Here is a 24,503-nt window from a genome sequence, read left to right as displayed (position 1 = left end):
AGGCGAAGGAAGAACAGCTATAACAGAAAAAGACAAGGCAGAACTATTAGTTAAAACTTTTCAGAAGGCACATAGTAAAGAAAATCTCGATGAGAATTATAGACAGAAAAGACAAGAAATTTTGCAACAACATCAATATATGTATTATAAAAAACCTGATGGGTGAGGAGCAATAGATGTTGCATTTGAAATATGGGAACTTAAAGAGTATTATATCAAATTAAACAAACAGCACCAGGAAAAGATTTGGTATGTTATATTATGCTAAAATATGTAGACAACAGAATACATAAAGCAGTACTGGACTTATTTAATAAGATATGGGTAGAAAGGGAGGCTGTCAAGATCATGGAAACGTGCCATAATAATTCCGATAGCTAAGCCGGGGAAAGATGTATCAATAGCTAGGAATTATAGACCAATAGCACTTACATCTAACCTATGTAAATTGATGGAGAAAATGATTGTAAATAGGCTGTGTTATGTGTTGGAAAGTAAGGGATTGTCAGTGCCTTATCAAAATGGTTTTAGAAAAGATAGATCAACATTGGATGCACTAATAAAATTGGAAACAGACGTTAAGAAAGCAATAGCAATGAAAGAGGGGTTAGTGGCAGTTTATTTTGATATTGAGAAGACATACGACATGATGTGGAAAGAAGGTTTATTATTAAAATTGAAGAAAATTGGAATAGAGGGAAGAATCTATAATTGGTTTTTATTTGAAAGAACAATCCAAGTTTGAGTAGGTAATGAATTGTCTCAAACTGTAAGAGTGGAGAACGGAACACATCAGGGAAGTGTGATAAGCCCTGTATTATTTAATATAATGATTAATGACATATTTGAAGGAGTGTCATCAGGAATTAACACAGCTTTATATGCGGATGATTGAATAATGTGGAAAAGAGGGAGGAATATATAGTTTAATATGGAGAGAATTCAAGCAATAGGAATAGTTGAAAAATGGTCTCTAGAATGGGGGTTCAAATTTTCAATATCCAAAACATTTTATCAGATATTTACAAAGAAGAAAAAAACTAAAGGGATCCAACAACTTAAATGATATGGGACATCATTAGAAAAAGTATCTAAGTTTAAATATCTGGGAATGTGGTTTGATGAAAAGTTAACTTTGAAAGATAATATAGAGTATATTATAAAGAAATGTAGTAAAGTATTAAATTTAATGAAAGGGGTTGCAGGACAAGACTGGGGAGCAGACAAACAATCATTAGAAGGTATATATGTTGGACTTATGCGATCAGTACTAGACTATGGTTGTATTGTATATGAATCTGCATCTGCAACAATGCTAAAGAAACTAGATATAATGCAAGCTTAACTAAGACTCATTTTACGAGCAGTTAAAACTACACCAATTGCAGCATTACAGGTGGAAACATATGCCACTGTATATAAGAAGAGAGAAGCTAGCTATGGCATACTGGATTAAACTTCAGGTACAAAACAACGATCATCCAGTTAGGGGAGTACTTGCTGAAAGTTGGGAAACAATAAATACACCAGGTAAAGTCTTTGCATGGAAAATAAAGAAATGGGCTAATAAAAATGGTCTAGATACAAAGTAATTTGCTCCAATAGTTGCAATACCCCCAATACCACCTTGGTTATTCACACAACCTGAAATTGATTTAAAGCTACATGAAAGAATTAAGGAAAAATTGTATATTAATACAAAAATATATGTTAAAGTATATATAAAAAGTATGCATTATTCATTTCTTCAAGTATACACAGATGGCTCAAAGAACCAAGAAACCGGAAGGACATGGGCAGCTTTTTATGTCCCAGAGTTTGAAGTAAGGAAGTTTGGAAGAATAACAGATGGTATCTGTATACACTGCTGAGATGACAGCAATCTTAATGGCACTAGGTTGGATTTATGAAGTAAGAGCAGATAAAGTAGTAACATGTTCTGACTCAATGGCGGTTTTTATGAGTTTAAAATCAAATAAAACAAATTGAAGTGACATTTTTAATAGAAATCATGATTACATTATAGTCTAAAACAGATAGGAATAATAATTCATTTAATGTGGGTACCAGCGCATGTGGGAATTCAAGGCAATAAAGAATCAGACAAGATGGCTAAAGAATCATTAAGGATGGATGAACCAAGTATAAACATTTCACTTATCAGAAGGGAAACGTTTGGTATTGGAAGCATGCAATAGGAAATGGTAGACTTATTGGGATTCATGTCAAACAGGAAGACATTATCATAAGGTACAAAAGAACATTAAAAAAAAGTACAATCATTCATAACATAAGTAGAATGGAAAAGTTATATTCACACATCTAAGAACAAGACATTCATATCTTAACTATACATTACACATTATAGGGAAACATAATACAGGTTTATGTGAGGTTTGTGCAATAGAGGAAACAGTAGAGCATGTGTTGATGGTTTGTCCTGCTTATGAAAGAGAAAGGAGGAGTCTTAAGGAAGAATTACACACCTTAGGAAGTCTAGAATTCATAATAAGCAATATCTTAAATTATGGTCCAAATGTGGGGAAACAAATGAATGCAATAGTAAGATTTATTAGGAGCAGTGGATTAAAATATAGGGAATAGGGAGACATTTTCTTCACACTCCATCACAGAAGGTGGCGGTAAGCACCTATTAAGTTGGTTCACAACCCGCCATAAAACCTAAAGAAGAAGTAACTCTCACGTGGGTGCACTGAGCTGGCTAGATACTGAGCCATGGGGAGCAGAAAAGAACTGTCAAAAGACCTGTATAACAAGGTAATGGAAGTTTATAAAGATGGAAAAGGATATAAAAAGATATCCAAAGCCTTGAAAATGCCAGTCAGTACTGTTCAATCACTTATTAAGAAGTGGAAAATTTAGGGATCTCATGATGCCAAGGTCAGGTAGACCAAGAAAGATTTCAGCCACAACTGCTAGAAGAATTGTTTGCGATACAAAGAAAAACCCACTGGTAACCTCAGGAGAAATACAGGGCTGCTCTGGAAAAAGGCAGTGTGGTTGTTCAAGGAGCACAATATGATGATACTTGAACAAAAATGAGCTGCATGGTCGAGTTGCCACAAAAAAAGCCCAGTTACAATATACCCGACAACACCTTGACATGCCTCACAGCTTCTGGTACACTGCAATTTGGAGTGACGAGACCAAAATGGATCTTTATGGTCACAACCATAAGCGTTATGTTTGGAGAGGGGTCAACAAGGCCGAAGTGAAAAGAATACCATCCCCACTGTGAAGCATGGTGGTGGCTCACTGATGTTTTGGGGGTGTGTGAGCTCTAAAGGCATGGGTAATCTTGTGAAAATGTATGGCAAGATGAATGCAGCATGTTATCAGAAAATACTGGCAGATAATTTGCATTCTTCTGCACAAAAGCTGTGCATGGGATGCTCTTGGGACTTTCCAGCAAGACAGTGACCATAAGCACAAGGCCAAGTTGACCCTCCATTGATTACAGCAGGAAAAGGTGAAGGTTCAGGAGTGGCCATCACAGTCTCTTGACCTTAATATCATCGATCCACTCTGGGGAGATCTCAAACGTGTGGTTCATGCAAGACGACCAAAGACTTTTCATAACCTGGAGCCATTTTGCCAAGACAAATGGGCAGCTATACCACCTGCAAGAACTTGGGGCCTCATGGACAACTATTCCAAAAGATGCATGCTGTCATTGATGTTAAAGGGGGCAATAAACTGTATTAAGAACTAAGGGTATGCAGACCTTTGAACAGGGGTAAATTCATTTTTTCCTTTGTTGCCATGTTTTGATTTATGATTGTGCCATTCTGTTATAACCTACAATTGAATATGAATTCCATAAGAAATAAAAGTGTGTTTTGCTTGCACACTCATGTTTTCTTTAAAAATGGTACATATATTACCAATTCTCCAAGGGTATGCAAACTTTTGAGCACAACTGTAAAGTGATTTGATGAAGAAAAAAAAATTGAGAATCTTCTGAAGATTATATTGTAATGAAGTCATCAACCATTTTTATATATGCTTAAAAATGGCTTTAAATTAAATGAACAAATGTAATTTAAGGCATTAAGTGTCAAGCTGGTCTAAGTACAATCGTCATTTAGGCTTGTAATTTCGTTGCAGTTTTGTTGCAATAGGTCTCAATTTCTTTTATTTTTGTATTTATTTTTCCTGTTCCTGTTCACATGACTGTCGTCATGACAGACTGGCAACGTTCCAAAGCTACGTTGTGGCAAGGAATCCAGGAATTTAACTTTTCCTGTGTCACAATGTAATCAGTTACATTGCCACGATGAAAGTTTGGTCACCAAATTACGCTGCAGTTACGTAATGGCCACGTAATGTGTTTGGGGGCACACACAAGCACGCGCACAGCATAAGTTAACTAATACGCTTGAATGTTCTTACGGAATCATACCTGTCTTGTGTTTTCGTAGTGCCAGCTACCTTGGTAATCGATGTTATACAGTAGTCTCTGTAGGAACATTTAAGCGTGACTGATGAGTGTCACTGTGAATTCTTATGTGTATGTGCTTGATTAAACACGGTGAAACAAACTCTGGCTACATCAACGATATCACGCGCACCCAGCTACAAAATGACAGATGTGTTCATTTATTTCTGTTACGTAATGCATCAGAATCCGTTAAAATTGAACTCGTCGTGACTCAGACTCAAGTCCGAACTCGAGTACGGTACCCCTGCTCTATCTTGTACATTACATATAAGGAAATGATCAAGGTGTGGTTGATTTTCTTACTTGAGATAAATGAGATGTAAATAAAAGAGCTGAGGAAGATCATTCCAAATCATTGTTAGAGTCTGATTTCTTCACTCAAAATATAAATTGCTGTTTAGCCTACGTATCAGGCATGTATTCTTATAGGACTTGTGGTCAGTGGTTGAAAGGATCAGTTTGTTCTTAGGGAAGTACTCGACACCACAGCAAGTGAATAATTTTGCAGAACACTACAACTTAAAAAATATGAAGAACAATGCTCAAGCCAATTACAAACGGGTTTCCAACAGACTGAAAAAATGATCACTTAATACAATCTAAAACATCTTTACAAACCTCAAAATATCTTGAATGTGCTTCCATCCATCTTGTCATTTCTACTGTGAACTAAAGCTTGATAAAAATTATCTAGTGAATAATTGTATGCCGAACCGCCCCCCAGCCCCTGAAAATATGAGAAATATTGTACAAGAACCAAGTCCCTAATAATTTCCCTAAATCAGTTTGAATATATTTAAACATGTCAAGTTTAGATAAGAGTTTAATCTCACTGTTTAACTCTACACATGAACCATTGGTGACTGGAAGAACTACTACACTGTGGCACAGAATGAGAGATTTGACAGAGTTTACTGAAAGAAGATAAAACTAATTCCTCTTTCTTTCATCTGGGATATGAGTGGTCATCACATCATGATTTTTATTATACCATTTCGTCTTGTTTACCCAACAGAGGATAAGTCACCTCTAAACACCTGAGATCCAAAACAAGTCTTTGGCACATGGTTTACATTCAGAAAGCACATACTGAATATGGATTAATAAAAAAAAATTAATTCAGTTTAAATGAAAATGGTGGACTATTTGGTGTAAATGAATAAGGGTTTGCTAGTATTTTATCTAAGTCACTAGTTGAATATATTTACCATGGCAAGTTCAAGGGTGTTCAGAATTAATCGTGAGAGGACTTACTACTGCCCTCTTCTGGAATACTGTGGTTTTTGCAATTACTTTTGATTGGAAGTGCACAACAAAAAAAATATTATATTTGTAATATTTCGTTTATGACGTTCGTTAGTGAAATACAAAGTAATTAAGAGCAGTAATGTAAATGCAAAATAAAAGATCACTGCATACACAAACATATTTAAATACTGAAACGCTCTTATATATATGGAGGTTATAACATGTCTTTAACCAAATTTCAAAGAGATTCCATTTCACCCAGTTTTTTGTTAACTGTTATTAAATGTGCATGAAAATCAACCTTTGTATACATTTTATACAAACAGAATACAGTCAAGAGTGGAGGATGGAAATAATAGGGAGAAAAGAAGTGGATGGGAAGCCAGAATTGAAAAGTGCCAATACACACTTTATTGCATGCATGCTACCTGCCAAGCCATGTCTCTGTTGAACATCAGCCTTTCTGTTTTCTTATGTCAATGAAGCCAGTCAGCAGAGCAAAACATGTTGATGGATTTTAATTGCAATAATTGTACAAATGATGGTACATTATTGTAATATACAGCATCATAGGATGGTAGTGACTAAAAAGTTTGTGTTTAGAATGGTTGAGCTGAAGTCCTGCTCCACAAGGCAGAGGATGTTGGCATGTATAGCATTCATGTCTGGTCAGTTGTTAACACACTTCAGTCTTCATCACTACCCAGATCCAGTGGGTTGAAATCAGGGTCATCTTCATCCAGGTCCAAATCATCCATGTCTTGGAATAGGGACTCGTCCACTTCCACACTGTTCCCACCTACAGGGGCAAAGCAAAGAAGAAAAAAGTTTAAGGACAACAGAGTTTTTTTCAAAAGGCTCAAAGAGTGTGGCTAGTTTTGTTGTGGAGATTGTTGCAGAAGTACTCCATCTAAGTGCAATAATCCCATCTATTACTTACCCATCACTAGTTATGTACTCCTTGATTTGCAACCCATCTATGCACAGTCATATTTAGCCTACATAGAATAGAATATTTTGTACATTACTTACCATCCTCCAAAAACTGAATATCTGATGTGTCAAGATTATGGTCAGTCTCAAAGAGCTGTTTTCCTGTAGCAGAGAGTAAAATGAGAAGTAAATGAGAAAATGAACAACAGGTGCATCAGATTTTATTGTCTACTCTTTATTTTCCATCTCAAATGACTGTTTATTAGAGACTCACCTGTAAGTTTTCCCTTTGCTGCCAGCTCCTCTTCTTTCTGCTTTTTCCTCTTTAGTTCTGTCATTTCTTGTTCAAACCTTGCTTTCCATGATAAAAAGTTCTCAATTGTGACCACAGTACCTTGGAATGCAACCTGTATAGAAAGGATCAGACGAAAAGAAGAGCGCTTTCCATTTTAATACAAATTAAGCAACTACCAACAAAGCTAACATTCAAGAACATATTATTTAAAGCACTATTGCTTAGCAATTTGGTTATGGTCTTCATATGCACAATGTTAAGCTACATTCAGAGGGTACATGCTCAAACAAACCTTTTCGGCTTCTTCAGCCTCTCTATCTTTTCTTTGTTTCTCCTCTTCTCTTCTGCTCTTAATCTGGTCAACTATTTCATTAAGTTTCTCTTGCACAGCTGTCACTAATGTGAATATCATAACCATTCCCAGGTTTTCTTCTGCCTACAAAAGAGAAACAATTGTTAGCATTCATTAAGTGTACTTTTCAATTTTTGATTTGTCACAGGGTAAAATGTTGGGAATGCAAACCTGTTGCTTTAAAAGTGCCAGAATATCTTCTGCATCTGAATCTTCCAGGTTCTCCTGTGAATTGATCTCCCAGAGAGGGGGCTCGTCTGGATATTTCTCCACATATGTAAATTTTAGGGTCACCTCCACCACTAAAACGCAGTAAACACATTGGCACTGAATGTTTGGATTTTAGCAGTGGTGATATGAGAGGGTTATTACACCTTTTAAAGGAATAGCCCAAAAATTCAATTTCTCTTATCATTTACTTACCCTCATGTCATCCCAGATGTGTATGACTTACTTTCTTCTGCTGAACACAAAGATTTCTAGAAAAATATCACAGTTGTTGGCCCATTTAATATGAATGGTGGCCAGAACTTTGAAGCACCTACAGGCAGCATTAAAGTAATCCATAAGACTCCAGTGGTTAAATGTTATAACTTCGGAAGCAATATGATATCATATCACTTCTGAAAACATGGATTTAATCACTGGAGTCTGATGGATTTTTTTTATGTGACATTTATGTGATATTTGGAGGTTCAAAGATCTCACCCACATTTACTTGCACTGAATGGACTAACAGAGCTGAGATATTTTTGTAAAACTCTGTGTGTTCTAAAGAATAAAGAAAGTCATACACATTGAAGATGGCATGAGGGTGAGTACATGAAAGAATTTTCATTTTTGCGCGAACTATTCCCAATGAATTTCCATGACTTTTCCAATCGTTGGATTATTCAATTAGGTATATCTAGAAAAACTATTCTTTATACAAAATTCTTATGCTTTTTAGTCATTTTTTATTTCTGTTACCGTGAGAACCCTGTTTGAACTTTTATGATAACAAAAGAACAACACAGGTGGACATGTTATATAATAATTAAATAAAAAGCAGTCACTTACTCTCATCATTTTCTCCAGCATCAGACGTAACTGTAATGGTGAAGCTTGTGGGACCTTCTGAAAGCACTGCGTGAATGGAGAAAGAATATCTCAATAACTATAAACAGGAACTACAGAGTTCACAGCTACTATTTCCTACTCACTGGTAGTATACAGGTGTGTGTCACCAGAGTCTGAGCAACAGACACTAAAACTTAACAAATACCTAATGTTTGCGCCAACATTTCAGTAATAGACACAAATGTCTAAATCTGATGTTTAACTTACTGTTAGCTGTTAACATTTGCTTGAAATCTTATTGCTGGTCATAGTTTACATTCTATCTAAATCTGTAACAACCAAATGTGCTGCTATAGAGTATATTATCACAGAAGATATATGTATATAGTCGCTCGTACTGTACGTTTAGCTAACTTTGTTTCATGAAAAGCTATGAGCTAACGGAGAGCGACGAAAACATATAGGCATCAAACTACATAATTAGCAGTCAATCTCACCTGTAAACGAGTCTGGGTAAATAGACTCTATTGCTTCTAGTTCATTCCGCTGCTCTTCGCCGTAGTCTGTCATTTTATGTCAAAAATGTCCATAGATTAGAGCCTGCATGTAAGAAACGTGCGCTAAGGCCAATCTGGTATCGATGTTATCTGTGATCATCTCTAATGCCTTAAATGAAATGTGTTAGTACAAATTATTCCACTGCCACGATGCCATTGAAACCATTGTTCTCGTTATTAATCGTGCATTTATCGTGAATGTGTTTTTACAAAATATACAATGAATGAAATACATCCATGCATGACAAGTTCGAATCTGGCATGGATTATATTGCCTGGCGGTCCCTTTACTTATCCAAAACTTCACTCTACCGTCAAAGCAAGTATATATACTTTACTAAAGCTTATATTTAAACGTGCAGTTATATATGTAATTATAAATATGTAATCAGGTTTAAATAATAAATTTTATATGTTTATAAACAAACCACCAAAATACTAAGGCACATTTATTGTTTATTTTGTAAAATCATAAAAATGTATATAGGATCTCCTTCAAACAGTGTAACTGTCAAAAACAGTGTTTTTTTTATTAATTAATTTTTATATATAAAGTATTTAGTGTTGGTAGCCATTTACCAGAGTTCTGGTACTTGTAGCCACAGTTCATATTTATTTAAAACTGAGAATGAAATATCTTATTAAGCATACATTTCCCTGTTTTTTAGTAGGTTTTTTGTTTGAGATATTTTGCAATTTGACCATATTTTGACTTGCACGAGGCCTGTTGTACAAACCTATTCATGGCATAAATCAGGATTTATACACATCTGAGTCTGACCATAAACAAGGCAGTTTAAATAGGCCAATCAAGCTGGTCACCACCAGGCTGTTTATTACAGTAGGAAATTACAGTTTTCCATTTTCTTTTTTAAAGCATAGAAATACAGTATAGGTTAATGCATACGTACATACATACATACTTTACTTATATACAAGCAATACAAAAATCCATTTTAAAATAGATTATACCAAATATAACAGGGTGAAGCAAGAAATAAATTCAAAAATGATTATATCAGTACAAAATTGCACAAAACAAAACAAACCTAAAAAAAACGAAATAACTGCAAATGTATTCACTTCCTACATACATGCAAAACATAATAATTTCCCTCAGTTACATTATTACAACCAACGAGAGAGGCAGGCAGACTGTGTGCTTTTGTAATTGTAGTTCCCATATTTCATGGGGAACACCTCACAATTGTGGAAGTATTGTTTTAGTGTTCCCATTTTTGGTGTATTAATTTAAATATCTGGTTATTACGGCTACTTATTTAAACATTTATTCTAAACTGTATTTTTAAGCTTTTTAGCACATATAGTATTTAACCATCCTGACATTAAAAAAAACAACAGAGCGAGCTAATTTGGATCTTTTTGTCATGTTGTTTTTGGAAATGATACAACCCTAATTCAGAAAATGTTGGGACAGTATGAAAAATGCTAAGGAAAACAAAAAGTAGTGATTTGCAAATTGTATTCACCCTTTGCTATATTGAATGATGTTTTTCTGATAATTTTTTTTGTTTTTAAATGTACAGTAATTTCAAATCACATGATTGAAACATGCTCCAAAGAAGTTGGTACAGTCGAGTGTTTACCATTGTGAAACATCAACATTTCTTCTAATATCACTTATTAAGCATTTGGGCACTGAAGACACAAGATTGTTAAGTTTAGAAAGTGGAATTTCCCCCATTCATCCATTATGCAGTTCTTCGGCTGCACAATTTTACGGGGTCTTAGTTGCCATATGGTGTGCTTCATAATGAGCCACACATTCTCAATTGGAGACAGGTCAGGACTGAAGGCAGGCCAATCTAGCGTCCACACGCTCTGCTTACACAGCCATGCACAGGTAATCCAGGCTGGATGATGTCCTGCTGGAAAATGCAGGGATGTCCCTGGAAAAGACAGTGCTGGATGGCAGTTTATGTTGCTCCAAAATGTGTACATATCTGTCTGCAACACTGGCTCATACAGACTCTTGCTTTTGGACCCGACACTGATAAAAACTTGGATGGTCCTTTTCCTCTTTGGCCCGGAGAACACGACAGCTTTGTTTTTCAAACACTATTTGAAATGTGGGCTCATCTAACCAAAAAACCTGGTTCCACTGTTTTAATTTCCATCTAAGATGAGATCAAGCCCAGAAAAGTTGGAAGCGCTTATGGACTGTGTTGATGTAGGGCTTCTGCTTTGCATAGTAAAGTCTTAACTTGCATCTGGTGAGTGGTGTTGACTAGGTTTTCTAATGTAATCCCAACCCATGTTCATGATATCCATTACAGATGAATAATGTTTTTTAAGACAGTGACGTCTGAGTGATCAGAGATCACGTGCATTCGGAAGTGGTTTTTGTCTTGCCCTTTACACACTGAGATTTGACCATATTTCTTGAATCATTTAAATATATTGTGCACTGTAGAGGGTAAAATGCCCAAAATCCTTCCAATTTGTCTTTGGGGAACATTGATCTCAAAGTGCTGGATTATTTGCTGAAGCATCTGTTGGCAAATTGACATGTCTCGATTGATCCTTGCTCTTGAAGGACTAGGCTGTTTTTGGAGGCTCTCTATATACTATAACACGATTGTCTCACCTGTTTAACATCTCCTGTTTCACATCACCTTGTTATTTTAACTTATCAAATTGTTCTTAGTATTAAATTGCCCCTGTCGTAACTTTTTATGGAGTGTGTTGCAATTATCTAATTTGAAATGACTGTACATTTAAAAAAAAAACTATGAAATTCATACATCTACATATGAGTAGTTGTAGTGCTTTCAATATGGCAAATGGTGAATATAATTTACAAATCACTGCTTTTTATTTTTATTAGCATTTTTCATATTGTCCCAACGTTTTTGTAACCTGAGTATAATGAAGTGTCTCAACATTCTCCTTCACTAACAATGCAGGAAATAGACACCACAAACCGGCTGTTAACCAGCACCACACCCTTTTTTAGTAATGTGAATATAATAGTTTCTGTTCTTTTGTATTGAAAGGCTATTCTAAAAGCAATGTGTTCTGATTGCAGGAACTCATATGCAAAGCTGATCTGTTGGGCAAAGTTACTAAAGAAAGGTTGAAGAAAATGTGTTTTAATAGATGCCTGGCCAGAATGTGGGTTTCCTGTTTGTCACATCATCTACTTGAAACCAGCAAAGGAAACAAGCATAGAGGTTTGCACATTCTATGTTTTGTTGAAGGGCATAAGTACAATGTGGCTGTATTATAGATTTTAATCAATGTTATGAATTTACTCAGTTATATTTTTTAGAGTTATTTTAAGACGATTATTTTGTTACTACAAGGCACATATCAATAATATTGTGCAAATGTTAAAACTTAATATGCAATGTTCTTTTGAAGTTATTATGCATTAATGTACAAAACACACTGCCTGATTTACATGGAGAGGGTGGAAAATATTTTGAGCTGTCTGATAAATTCCCTGAGAATAAGTTTCTTTCCCCCTTTTTTTGACATTTTAAACCTGCAGCATTCAAACCAAACAACCCTCAGGTTATCTGAAATTTGCTTTCAGTAATAACATCTATATTGCCCCGCTGCTAATGAAACCATCTTCCATCAGAGGAACACCTATTAAAGCAAGCTCAAATTTCCGTCTGCATCTCTTTGTGGCCTGAAAACTGTTGCTTCAGTGTTAGCTAAATGAAAGTGTAAAGTGGACTAGTATAAATGGTAGGCAGTTCGAATAGTGCATTGTCCACTTCCTCAATGGACAAAATAAAACTTACAGTGGATGTATTTTCAACACAGTTAGTAAAGATTAAATTCTGCAAAACTTCACAGCGGTTGTCAGTCATATTATGGGCTATATATAGAGTTTTTTTTTACACTAGTTACTCAAATGTACAATGACTTGTTTACATAATTTCAATTTATTTACCAAGTTCATTCAGCTTTGTGAATCTATGCCATCTCTATGCCATCTTCCAACTGTAAAACAGGATGCTTCTCAGGGCTATAATCCCGATCGCCACGCTCCACATATCTCTGCAGGTTGCTGTAGTACTGTTCACTTTTTGTAAATGTGTATATAGAGGAGATCTCCTCCCAGGCCTTGTGGTTGGGAAAGGAAAATGGTTCGGGACCTTTGTTGTCAAAGAAGCTCTTGAGGTTCCTTTCTGCCAGTTTGGTGGCATAGTCTTCAGCAAATGTCTCAAACTTTTCCTTCTCCATCTTCATGTAGATGTTCCAGAAAGTTAACTGAAGGTAGCTTACCTGAGAGCGACAGTTCTTAAAGCATGTGCCAATCAGTGCTGCTATTGCCGAAATTATAACGATGGACCAGCCAAGGATCTGCACACACAAAATAAAAGATTAATTTCTAAGCTAATGCTTCTTTAAAGTAATTAAGATATGTACAGTATTTGAGTTCTTTGCTGTTGCTATAAGTGTTTGTCGCAATAACATAGTTGTGCTTACTTGTGACTGAGCTCGAAGCATTAGTAGCAGTTCCTTATTATCATCTGGAGACAGACGAGACTTGCCGCAGGGCACTCGGGCTAGCTCTTCCTGGCACGCAGGTGTCTTGTTTTTGCAGAAAAGTTCTACCACCATGTTTTTATCCAAGCCACTGACAGCACACTCGTAAAAGGTTCCATTGAGCAGTGCTACACAAAGCCACATAGTGGGCGCAATGCAAGCTCCAGCAATTACTTTAATAAACGCTGTCAAGCAACTCAAACAGTTACCCTTGGGGCAGAGTTTGAAAGGGTTGAGACAACACCCAGTATATAATCGCCAAAGACGTGTACTAACAAAGAGACTGATGATCATGAAGACAATGGCTGGGCCGAGCAGAAATGTTACTCCATAGACAAAATTCTGTTCATGGTTGCACGGACACTGGAAAGAAACCATGGAGAAAATTCGTTCACTACCTATTGTAAAAATGGCCATGAAGCTATAGCCAATAGTACTCTTCTGATTGGTGAGGAACCGTAAGACGGTCTTAAAAGAATCCATAGTTGGTACAGACATATCCAAAATAAGTTGTTGTAGTCAATGCACAGAAGATGGTGTCATGAGAGAGATAATAACTGCTGGTGGCTGTAAATCCGTACTCACAATGGCACTTCCTTTTCTCTCTCTGTGATTTTCACTTATCTTTTCCACACCCTCCCTGATCTCTGCCTTTCTTTCCCTGGTTTAGACTGCAACTCATCAAACCCCTCCCCTTTTCATCTTTTTCCCTTCCCACTCACTCAAGGGCTGCTACCAAAACATTCATTGGGTTCTGCTGGAATACAAAACTAAAAAACTAAAAAAATGGCACATCTGTGCATTTACCCATTATGCAAAAGCAGTCAAATAAATGAGACACCACCACTGGATTGTATTATTAATTGGTAGAAAACAGCCATACAAGCTTACATTTTGAAGTCACAATGCCACTTTTATTATGGTGGAATTTGGAGGGTTGTAGCATTGGAATGTTGGTATGTAGAGGCTGGTAGCATTTACCCAATGTCTTCACAAGACAGAGGATTTGTGCTTGTGATGCAAAACAATGAGGTTTATTGCAACATAATATGTACAATTCGGACAGAAGGAAGTGATTTGGGCTGGTTATGTATGAGAAGAGTTTCTGTTCTGTTGTTCTTGCCCAAAGGACTAAGCTTTCACGCTAACAACTAATGGTAGAATATAGATTTTTTTTAAGTGAGCTTTTAGCAAATGTACATTTTCACAAATGTACATGATTACATCATAAAAATCCCCTAAACTGCTGTTTGAAATATGAGATGACATACATCATACCATAATTTTATAAACTAAAAAGAAATATAGCATAAAGTATTATGATCTATTATATTTATGGCATAGGTTGTTGAAATGGTACCAAAATTAAAATGTTACATTGTACTGTAATTAAATGTTTTCAGACCTCTTAAGAAGTGGATAGGGCAAAGTTGTTAAAATACAAAAATAAAAATGTTTATTGAGGAAAACACCTTTCTTTCTACACAATGAGTAGTTGCGTTTTAAGAAAAATATGCATAGCTGATTAATGTAAACAGTCTACTTGCCACAAACACAAAGGGCAATTCAGAATAGTTTGTACTATACACACAAAAAATCTTATTGAAGAAAAAAAAATCAAATAACAAAATCCCCATGGAAATTCAAATAATACAGATGTATTAATCAAAAGAAAAGCTACAATTAAAAAACAAAAGAACAATAGACTGACTCTAGAATGCACAGGAAAGAGAGAGACATAAGTGATCTTTCCAGTTCTGTTTATGCATGTGCCCATAATGTCATAATAAACGAAGAAAGCTGTCAATTAGAGGAGCATTGCTAAACCATACTGTACATGTTTTTCAGAAAGCATGTGTACATATCTACATGACGAGTTTGCCATCGTCCAGAAAAGCCAGTGCTGCTGGGTTTGAAAATTCATTTTCAGACTTCATTGAAGCCCGCACTTTTGGATTTTCAAGGTCCTCACAAGTGCACACATACTTGTGCAGGATGCTGTAGTAGTCATCCATGGTTCAGAACTTGTAGAAGGAGGAAATCTTCTCCCAGGCTTTTTTGGGAGGACTCTTCATAGGAGTGGGTTTGGTTAACTCAAAGAAACTTGTTAAGTTTCTCTTTGCAAGCTTTTCAGCATGCTGAGCTGTGTAGCTGTGCAAAAGCTCACTCTCCTTCTGAGAGTACATCCTCCAAAACTTCAGCTGCATGTAACTGATTGGAGAATGGCATCTTGCCACACATGTAAGCAGAAAGGTGACCATCATGACAGAAGCTATCAGGATCCAACCAAGAACCTAGAAGTATTTTCCAGAATTATGCAGTTAATTCGTAAAACTTTACATGAATGTTCTTTTATTAAGGGTTTATACATTATAAAGGGGTTCATTAATGTCATTTACAAATCCATTTTAAATCACTGATATGCAGTTGTAACAACCTGAATTAAAAAGAGTGACTTTTATGCAATACTTGCCTAATAGTGAGCATTTTAATTGACTGTAAATGCTTAAAGGTGCACTCATTAACTTTTGTCTTTGTGTCATCTTGGACTTACACTGACACCTAGCGGCTTGGATGCAGCATCTTTTAAAATCAATTGTTTTCAGTTTCAGATACCATTGTAGAAATTTAGTATTAACAGTCAGCCATGATTACTTTAATCAGTGAGTGAAAGTGTAAATAATTGGACCGTTACTGTGATTAAGAGAGTAGTATTCGGCTGGTCATGTGATTCTAACATGGCAGCCCCAGATGGTGCGAGGACCGTATTGTTCTTCTAGGCATTTGTTATTATTATTATTATTACCGATGGTGTGCTCATTGTTCTTCAAGGCGTTTATATTTTTTCCCCAAATTAATTGCATTTTTGAGGGCCTAAACATACTCGAAAACTCATGAAACTTTGCACATGCATCAGAAGTGGCAAAAATGTACATCTGATATGGGTTTCAGAATTAGGTGTGGCAAAATTGTTCGATAGTGCCACCTACAAACATTCAATGATGTGCGCTTTACACCACGTTTCACCTACACGTATGAAAATTGGTACACATGTGTAACATGCCAATACCTACAAAAAAGTATCATGGACCCATGCCTTAAACTCAACAGGAAGTCAGCCATTTAGATTTTTCTCTTTAATTTTTGCTCAGTTTTTGCCATTTCCAGGCCTTTAACAAACTCCTCTTGACAACATGTTTGATAATTGTCCTGGCCTGAATACATCTAATATTCAGTTATAGTCATAGCACTACCTACTGGCAACAGCCAATTCCAGGTCATGTACCTTAACAAACTCCTCACAGAGATTTAATCAGATCAATATTATATTTAGTCAGTCTTAATCTAAAAGCCTTGGTGATGTTAAATTGTGAAGCTTTTGAGTTTTCACTGAAGGGCGTGTCCGTTACGGCCTGACAAATTTCAATATGAAACGAGTCACATTTTTGAGGCCTAAACATGCTCGAAAACTCATGAAACTTTTCACACATCTCAAAAGTGGGGAAAGTTTACATCTGATACTGGTTTTAGAATGAATTGTGGCAAAATGGCTCGATAGCGCAACCTACAATATTTCAGAAGAAGCAGCCCTCACGCCACGTTTCACCTACATGTAAGAAAATCGGTAGGCATATGTAACATGTCAACATGTACAAAAAAAGTCTCTTGGAACCATATCCTAAACCCAACAGTAAGTCAGCCATTGTGATTTTTTCTCTTAAATTTTTGCTCCGTTTTTGCCATTTCCAGGGCTTGTACTTTAACGAACTCCTAGAGATTAAATCATATCATATCAAATCGACATCATATTCGGTCAGTCTAATTTGCAATGCTAAATTGCGAAGCTTTTGAGTTTTCTTTGAACGGCATGTCTGTGGCAGCCTGCTATATTTCGATATATATTTTGAATATTTTGAAACAGGGGGGAGTTGTAACTCAAACAGACAATGTCCAATCCGCTCCAAACTTCAGATGTTTTATAAGAGTCCCGGCCTGAACACTTCTATATGCCAATGTTCAGTTATAGTCATAACGCCACCTACTGGCAACAGAAATGACATGTTTTACACTGTGATACACTCTTAACAGCATTTTAGTGCTAAAAAATGCAAAAAAATTTTTTTGTGACATTCTCCTGGCACAGCAGCCCCAACGTGCACCAGGGTGTGAGGGCCCGTTCATCGCTGCTTGCAGCATTCATTTTAATTTTAATTTAACACAGATCTTCAATAGATCACTGGAGCAGTGTGAAGTTCCATGCTGCTTCAAAAGCTCAATCATTATTCCTGTCCCAAAGAAACCAAAAATCACAGGACTTACTGACTACAGACCTGATTGGTGTCTCTTACATGTCAAGGACCCAGTAAACTGCCCCATACATGAAATTCTAATCTAAATTAAAGATTAGACGCAGGACTCACCCTGTCAAAGCTCAAAGTGTGGCAACTATATCTGCGTATCACGCACATGAAGCCGGCGCCTCTATAAGCAAACATGATTTAAAGTTTGAAGTTTGCAGACGACACCACTGTCATCGGCCTCATCCAAGATGACGATGAGTCTGCATACAGAAGGTTGAACAGCTGTCTGTCTGGTGCAGTCAAAACAACCTTTAGCTGAACTCTCTCAAAACGGTGGAGATGATTAATGTCTTTAGGAGTTAAACTTTTTAATGAGGACAAAATAATTGAGTGCACCTTTAATAAATACACTTAATTATATTTGTAGTAATGCCCAAAACATGCCCCTAATTCATGATTTATGTCACAATGCAGCAAAAAAGAAAAAAAGATTAAAATGAGGATTACAAATATGCGTTTCCCCCAGTATGCCTTATTAAATCTGTCATATACAAAGTCCGAGAGGACAAGGAAAGGTTCTATTAGTTGCGCCGAAATGGCCGAACCAGCCATGGTTTCCAGAAATGATGGAGGAGCTGTACAGCTCACCATGGGAGATACCACTGAGGAGGGATCTCCTCTCTCAGGCGCGAGGCACAATCTGCCATTCCCAGCTGTGGAACCTGCATGTGTGGCCCCTGAACAGGTGTACTACACGCACCAGAACTGACGTGTTCAGTCATGAACACAATTTTTCAGGCCAGAGCACTGTCCATGAAATGCCTCTAAGCAATAAAATGGAAGGTGTTCACTGATTGGTGTCTCTTACATGGCAAGGACCCAGTAAACTGCCCCATACATGAAATTCTAATATTTCTTAAAGATTAGACGCAGGACTCACCCTGTCAACGCTCAAAGTGTATGTGGCAACTATATCTGCGTATCACGCACATGAAGCCGGTGCCTCTATAAGCAAACATGATTTAATCATAAAGTTCCTTAAAGAGCAAGACGATTAAACCCACCTCAGCCTGCTACAGTCCCGATTTGGGACTTAACTTTAGTCTAAAAACTCTCGCAGGGCCTCCCTTCGAGCCTTTGGACCCTGTTGAACTGTGCACGCTCTCCGTTAAGACTGCACTACTGCTGGCTCTGGCCTCAGTAAAACAGGTCTGGGACCTGCATTCACTATCGGTCTACAATTCATGTCTTGAGTTTTGCCCAGCTGGTCTTTTCAAGAACCACGCCTATCAAAGAAGGTGATTCACCTTCAGGCCTTCTTCCCTCCTCCATTTAATTCAGATGAGGAACAATAATTGCATTTCTTATGCCCTGTGCGGGCACTACATGTATACATTGAGCATACATGCCAGTTCATACAGTCTGATCAGGTATTCATCTCCAAGCAAAGGCTCTCTCACTGTATTGTCGATGCAATTACACTGGCTAATGAGTCGCAGGGTATACTTGCCCAATAGGTGCTAAAGAACACTCAACTAGAGGCATGGCCTCGTCATGAGCATGGACGAATGGTGTGTCCTTACAAGACATCTGTTTTGCAGCAAGATGGTCCTCTCAAAACACATTCACAAGGTTTTACAACCCAGAAGTGACATCTCTTTCTTCACAAGTCCTCTCTGTTTAGAGCACTTGCTATTCATTGGCCATATACACTCACCTAAAGGATTATTAGGAACACCATACTAATACTGTGTTTGACCCCCTTTCGCCTTCAGAACTGCCTTAATTCTACGTGGCATTGATTCAACAAGGTGCTGAAAGCATTCTTTAGAAATGTTGGCCCATATTGATAGGATAGCATCTTGCAGTTGATGGAGATTTGTGGGATGCACATCCAGGGCACGAAGCTCCCGTTCCACCACATCCCAAAGATGCTCTATTGGGTTGAGATCTGGTGACTGTGGGGGCCATTTTAGTACAGTGAACTCATTGTCATGTTCAAGAAACCAATTTGAAATGATTCGAGCTTTGTGACATGGTGCATTATCCTGCTGGAAGTAGCCATCAGAGGATGGGTACATGGTGGCCATAAAGGGATGGATATGGTCAGAAACAATGCTCAGGTAGGCCGTGGCATTTAAACGATGCCCAATTGGCACTAAGGGGCCTAAAGTGTGCCAAGAAAACATCCCCCACACCATTACACCACCACCACCAGCCTGCACAGTGGTAACAAGGCATGATGGATCCATGTTCTCATTCTGTTTATGCCAAATTCTGACTCTACCATCTGAATGTCTCAACAGAAATCGAGACTCATCAGACCAGGCAACATTTTTCCAGTCTTCAACTGTCCAATTTTGGTGAGCTCTTGCAAATTGTAGCCTCTTTTTCCTATTTGTAGTGGAGATGAGTGGTACCGGTGGGGTCTTCTGCTGTTGTAGCCCATCCGCCTCAAGGTTGTGCGTGTTGTGGCTTCACAAATGCTTTGCTGCATACCTCGGTTGTAACGAGTGGTTATTTCAGTCAAAGTTGCTCTTCTATCAGCTTGAATCAGTCGGCCCATTCTCCTCTGACCTCTAGCATCAACAAGGCATTTTCAGCCCACAGGACTGCCACATACTGGATGTTTTTCCCTTTTCACACCATTCTTTGTAAACCCTAGAAATGGTTGTGCGTGAAAATCCCAGTAACTGAGCAGATTGTGAAATACTCAGACCGGCCTGTCTGGCACCAACAACCATGCCATGCTCAAAATTGCTTAAATCACCTTTCTTTCCCATTCTGACATTCAGTTTGGAGTTCAGGAGATTGTCTTGACCAGGACCACACCCCTAAATGCATTGAAGCAACTGCCATGTGATTGGTTGATTAGATAATTGCATTAATGAGAAATTTAACAGGTGTTCCTAATAATCCTTTAGGTGAGTGTATATATATATATATATACTTATGCACTTTCCTTTAAGTACGGGCTCCTCATCATTGCCCAACCACCTGCATTCAGGCTGTTATAATTTACCATGAAGTCGCAAGCACTTTCATTATAAATAAACTCCCTTCCTGACTGGTTTCATAACTATAGTTCATTTATTCGTTATGAGTGCTCTCCTCCTGGTAAACATGAGGGTCACTCACTGCAGCATGTCCCACTATCTGACTCCTTGTTCTCAGTCAGATATTCTGAGAAAATGGTTTTTGTGCACCTGTTTTTATAGTGACCAAACACCATTGCCAATATTATAACCCTTTTTATGCATGATGTTATAAACACATATCAATTATTTATAATGGATTTGCAAATGACTTATTAGTCATTATCGACCCCCTTTATAAACCCCCAACCAAGGGAACCAATTATTCAATGTGATACTAGCACATATTTTATTTTAACTAATAGTTACAGTGCACTTTAAAAGAGGTAACTATTTGTTAAAATAAAACATCTGATTTGTTGAAGAATATCACGATAGAAATTATTATCTAAGAAGACATAATTATCAACACAAATAATTAGAAAAACATGTGGGACAATCTGTAGAATCCCTTGAATTTTGTAGTTTATAGCCTATGCCATCCTGTCAAATGTTTACTTGTTAAGGATCGTGTTTAATATGCGAAAACTCTTTAAATAAATTATTTGATCGAGGAGCCATTTGGGAGGGCTAGAGATAAATCTACTGTAAAGTTTGGCTATGTGCTGAGTGTAACTGAGTGGATTTTATTTTATAATTTATATTATTTTATATTTATTTATTTTATAATTTATATTATTTTATATAGGCCTATATTTATTTATATTATTATATCGTTTTTATTATTATTATTTATTTATTTATTTATTTTGCTCACCTGAGATTCCGCGCGTATGATGGAAAGAACAGCCACTCTCTCGCTTTTCGGGACACTGGTTCCATCACACGGGAACTGAACCAGCTCTGTCCGACAGTGAGGATACTTGTCGTTACAAAGGTGACTCCTGAAGAGAGTAACATTGGCACCAGTCATTGCACACTCGAAGTAAACCCCTTTGAGAAGAGCAACTGCAATCCAGCTGAGAGGTGCGACCATTGCGGTCACGCTGATTTGAAGAAAAACGCACAAAAAGCCAAATGCGTAATTAAAGCGAAATAGTTTCCTTTTCCTAAGGCACAGACCCGTGAATAATTTCCATGTTTTATTGCTCAACATGTAACTTAGGATGAGCAGAGCAAGTGCGGGTACGAGGAGGCAGACGTTCCCGTAAATAAAATTCCAATCATTGCAAGGACAACTAAAAGCAAAGACAGAGAAGACGTGCTCGCTACCCACTGTTAGAAGAGCAATCAGTCCAAATCCCAAATTGGTTTGCTGTTTCTGGGTGAATGTAAGAAGAGGTTTTAAGTGATCCATGTCTGAAAGCTCAAAGTCGTAAACTCTTTGTTCTTTAACAACAGGCACTGAAATGACACTCTCTTTTCCGTTATCTGACTGTTTGAGTGAGTGTCACTTTCAGCGGGTGTGCGACACGCAGTGCCCATACGTGCTAACGGCTCTATTTTAATCTGGGCAGAACAATTGTTTCAAGTTTGATTTTTGGTCAAACCTATCGAGAAACTTAATCAAACTAAAGCAAAAAGTAATATTCCATTTTCAGTCTAGTTAAGCTCAGTCGATTTGTCACAGCAATTTTGTGCATTTGTGGCATAGCATAATTTTGATTAGGCCTACCACAAAATTAATATTGACGTGTCCCCTGCTTTTCTTTAAAAAAGAAAAAAAGAAAAAGAGAGGCAAAAATCTGTTACAGTGAGGCATAAAATAGAATTGAATGGGGCCAATCGGTAAACGTTAAAATGCTCAGGCTAATTTTTAAGTCTAGCCACAACAGTTAAATATGCATGTGAATATTTTAATGTGATAAAACCACTTACTTACCTTTTCTGTGAAAAGTTATATCTAATTTTACAATTTTGTTACCATGGTGACATAACACTCTAAACCCTAAAAAAAATTAATCAGCCTTTCACCTAAAATAATATACAAGTTTTAACAGAATAATTTATGTACTTTTATAAAACTATTAGCTTCACATTTCTGCCTTTAAATCCTTAAACTCTAGTCTAGTGCACTATTGGGCTGCCAGAAATGCCTGCAAATACAAAAAAGATTCAAATTATTCATAAATAATATTGTATGTGTTTATAATCTTATGGTAAACAGAGAGCTTTAAACATATATATGTTGTTGGGCTTATTGTTGGAAGGGATACAAAACAATAAACTTAAACAATATGAGTGTGTGTATGTGTTTGTATATATATTCTGAATGTGTCTGCACTTTATTGTTGTGTTTTTTAGGCACCTATTGTTTTCATTAATATTACAAGGGGCCAAGCACGAAGGTGCTGTGGCACCTATTTTTTCCGTTATTATTATTATTCCTCCCCAAGGGAGTCTATGGCAGCCCACAGCCATACATAGGAAAATTATTACATTTGGCACACTTATAGGAGTGGTCATGAATAGCACCCATACCAAATTTGGGGACACTAGGACACCCTCTATAATGCCACCACCATGTCAAAAATAAACTTTTCTTTTGCATGTATCTTTTGAACTGTTTGTCCTAGAGCCACAATTAGTTCCTGTCTGATTACTCTCCTCTTGTTGATATCAAATTGACCCCATACATTATAACGCCATTACAGTGGCCACCATCTTGGATTATGTCATTCATAATTTTTCCATTACTATTCCTTCAAACATTACCCTATTCTGCCAATCAAGTTCTCAAAATAATCTCCATACTAAGCCACACAGATTGAATAAATACAAATTATTATTTTTGCCTTTGTTGAAAAGTTATGTAAAATCTTGAAGGTGGCCTTAAAAGGATTTGAGGCTGCATCTTGGGATCACTTTGGTCTATCAAAATTAAACTTGGTATGCTTCATCAGCACAAAGATCTGAGGGCACATGCAGAGTTTCGTGACAGTGCCACCTATGGGACAAAAGATGTAAAAATGGCTATTTTTGCCCATAACTTTTTAACCGAATGTCCTAAAATCATGTCTGTCTGATGTCTGTGGATCATGAGGATTTCAACTATACCAATATTCCCCATATCATCTATATTGTCTCTCTGCATTAATGAATTTTTAGTTTATCAACATTGTCAGTATGATGAAAACTGATTGGCTCAGTGTGTTAAAGCACTGGTTTATAGTTTCAAGGGTTCTCTCTTCAAATCCCACTTGGACAAGTGTTAGAGTTGACGTTATATTGTACTTGAGGTCTTTGTATTTGTACAGACAATGGTGTCCATCAGAAACATTAGGTTAGCATGCTAATCAGTTAGCATTTTCCATATCAGCCATATATTCTCTGTTATATTGAATTTTATAAAAAAAAGAGATCGATCTTTACAAAAATTGTAAAAAAATATCTTTGCTAGGATGTAGGCATGCCAACTGAGTGACTCAGTTCAAAAGGTTGCAAGTTCAAATCGCCAACTCTACAAATCATCCTGTAAAAACTTCTGTAGTTCTGGGGCTTTTTGTATCGGCTTAATGAATGGTTTATGGGCTGTTCCACAGTCAAATTCTGAATTTGATCTCTGTTGAAAAGTTACATGAATACAAAGTCAATCCCATTGTGCTTGGCTTTAAAAAGAAAATCTTAGCATAGAATGTCTTGGTGACTATTAGCCCAGTGGCTGAGTGGAGCAGTGGTTAGCGCTATGAAATGTCCAATGTAAGGTTCCTGGTTTCAGCCCCACCTCAGCAAGTCAT

General features: G+C 37.0%; 3 protein-coding genes across 4 annotated transcripts; all 3 read right to left on the bottom strand.

The window, feature by feature from the left end:
• Positions 1 to 5,583: 5,583 nt before the first annotated feature.
• Positions 5,584 to 8,999, bottom strand: rwdd1 (RWD domain containing 1). The gene is made up of 7 exons (XM_052144372.1): positions 8,847 to 8,999; positions 8,350 to 8,415; positions 7,462 to 7,592; positions 7,231 to 7,374; positions 6,918 to 7,050; positions 6,743 to 6,805; positions 5,584 to 6,509 (listed from the first exon to the last, which is right to left on the bottom strand). Exons 1-7 carry the CDS (start codon positions 8,917 to 8,919, stop codon positions 6,397 to 6,399), a joined length of 723 nt encoding a protein of 240 aa, XP_052000332.1. The 5' UTR covers positions 8,920 to 8,999; the 3' UTR covers positions 5,584 to 6,396.
• Positions 9,000 to 10,417: 1,418 nt separating this feature from the next.
• Positions 10,418 to 14,055, bottom strand: LOC127655965 (calcium homeostasis modulator protein 5-like). Of its 2 annotated transcripts, XM_052144070.1 has the most exons (3): positions 13,371 to 14,055; positions 12,832 to 13,244; positions 10,418 to 10,816 (listed from the first exon to the last, which is right to left on the bottom strand). In XM_052144070.1, exons 1-2 carry the CDS (start codon positions 13,926 to 13,928, stop codon positions 12,855 to 12,857), a joined length of 948 nt encoding a protein of 315 aa, XP_052000030.1. In that variant the 5' UTR covers positions 13,929 to 14,055; the 3' UTR covers positions 10,418 to 10,816; positions 12,832 to 12,854. The 2 variants fall into 2 exon arrangements, with proteins under 2 accessions (XP_052000030.1, XP_052000029.1); XM_052144069.1 differs by having other exon boundaries at positions 10,418 to 13,244.
• Positions 14,056 to 14,909: 854 nt separating this feature from the next.
• calhm6 (calcium homeostasis modulator family member 6) lies at positions 14,910 to 22,175 on the bottom strand. The gene is made up of 2 exons (XM_052144783.1): positions 21,584 to 22,175; positions 14,910 to 15,724 (listed from the first exon to the last, which is right to left on the bottom strand). The coding sequence occupies exons 1-2, from the start codon at positions 22,121 to 22,123 to the stop codon at positions 15,449 to 15,451; spliced, it is 816 nt and encodes a 271-aa protein (XP_052000743.1). The 5' UTR covers positions 22,124 to 22,175; the 3' UTR covers positions 14,910 to 15,448.
• Between the last annotated feature and the right edge of the window lie 2,328 nt (positions 22,176 to 24,503).

The sequence above is a fragment of the Xyrauchen texanus genome, chromosome 15, assembly GCF_025860055.1.
Source record: "Xyrauchen texanus isolate HMW12.3.18 chromosome 15, RBS_HiC_50CHRs, whole genome shotgun sequence".
NCBI lineage: Eukaryota > Metazoa > Chordata > Actinopteri > Cypriniformes > Catostomidae > Xyrauchen > Xyrauchen texanus.
This window is presented reverse-complemented; position numbering and strand designations above follow the sequence as displayed.

What these genes read in the sequence shown, in the direction of transcription:
- calhm6 (XM_052144783.1), bottom strand. Translation starts at nt 22,123, where the DNA reads ATGGATCACTTAAAACCTCTTCTTACATTCACCCAGAAACAGCAAACC. An exon ending in TCATACGCGCGGAATCTCAG is followed by an intron (nt 15,725 to 21,583) that starts GTGAGCAAAATA and finishes AAATACTTCTAG; the next exon opens with GTTCTTGGTTGGATCCTGAT.
- rwdd1 (XM_052144372.1), bottom strand. Translation starts at nt 8,919, where the DNA reads ATGACAGACTACGGCGAAGAGCAGCGGAATGAACTAGAAGCAATAGAG. An exon ending in TGCTGGAGAAAATGATGAGA is followed by an intron (nt 7,593 to 8,349) that starts GTAAGTGACTGC and finishes ACTGCGTTTTAG; the next exon opens with TGGTGGAGGTGACCCTAAAA. An exon ending in AGGCTGAAGAAGCCGAAAAG is followed by an intron (nt 7,051 to 7,230) that starts GTTTGTTTGAGC and finishes CTTTCTATACAG; the next exon opens with GTTGCATTCCAAGGTACTGT.
- LOC127655965 (XM_052144069.1), bottom strand. Translation starts at nt 13,928, where the DNA reads ATGTCTGTACCAACTATGGATTCTTTTAAGACCGTCTTACGGTTCCTC. An exon ending in TGCTTCGAGCTCAGTCACAA is followed by an intron (nt 13,245 to 13,370) that starts GTAAGCACAACT and finishes TTGTGTGTGCAG; the next exon opens with ATCCTTGGCTGGTCCATCGT.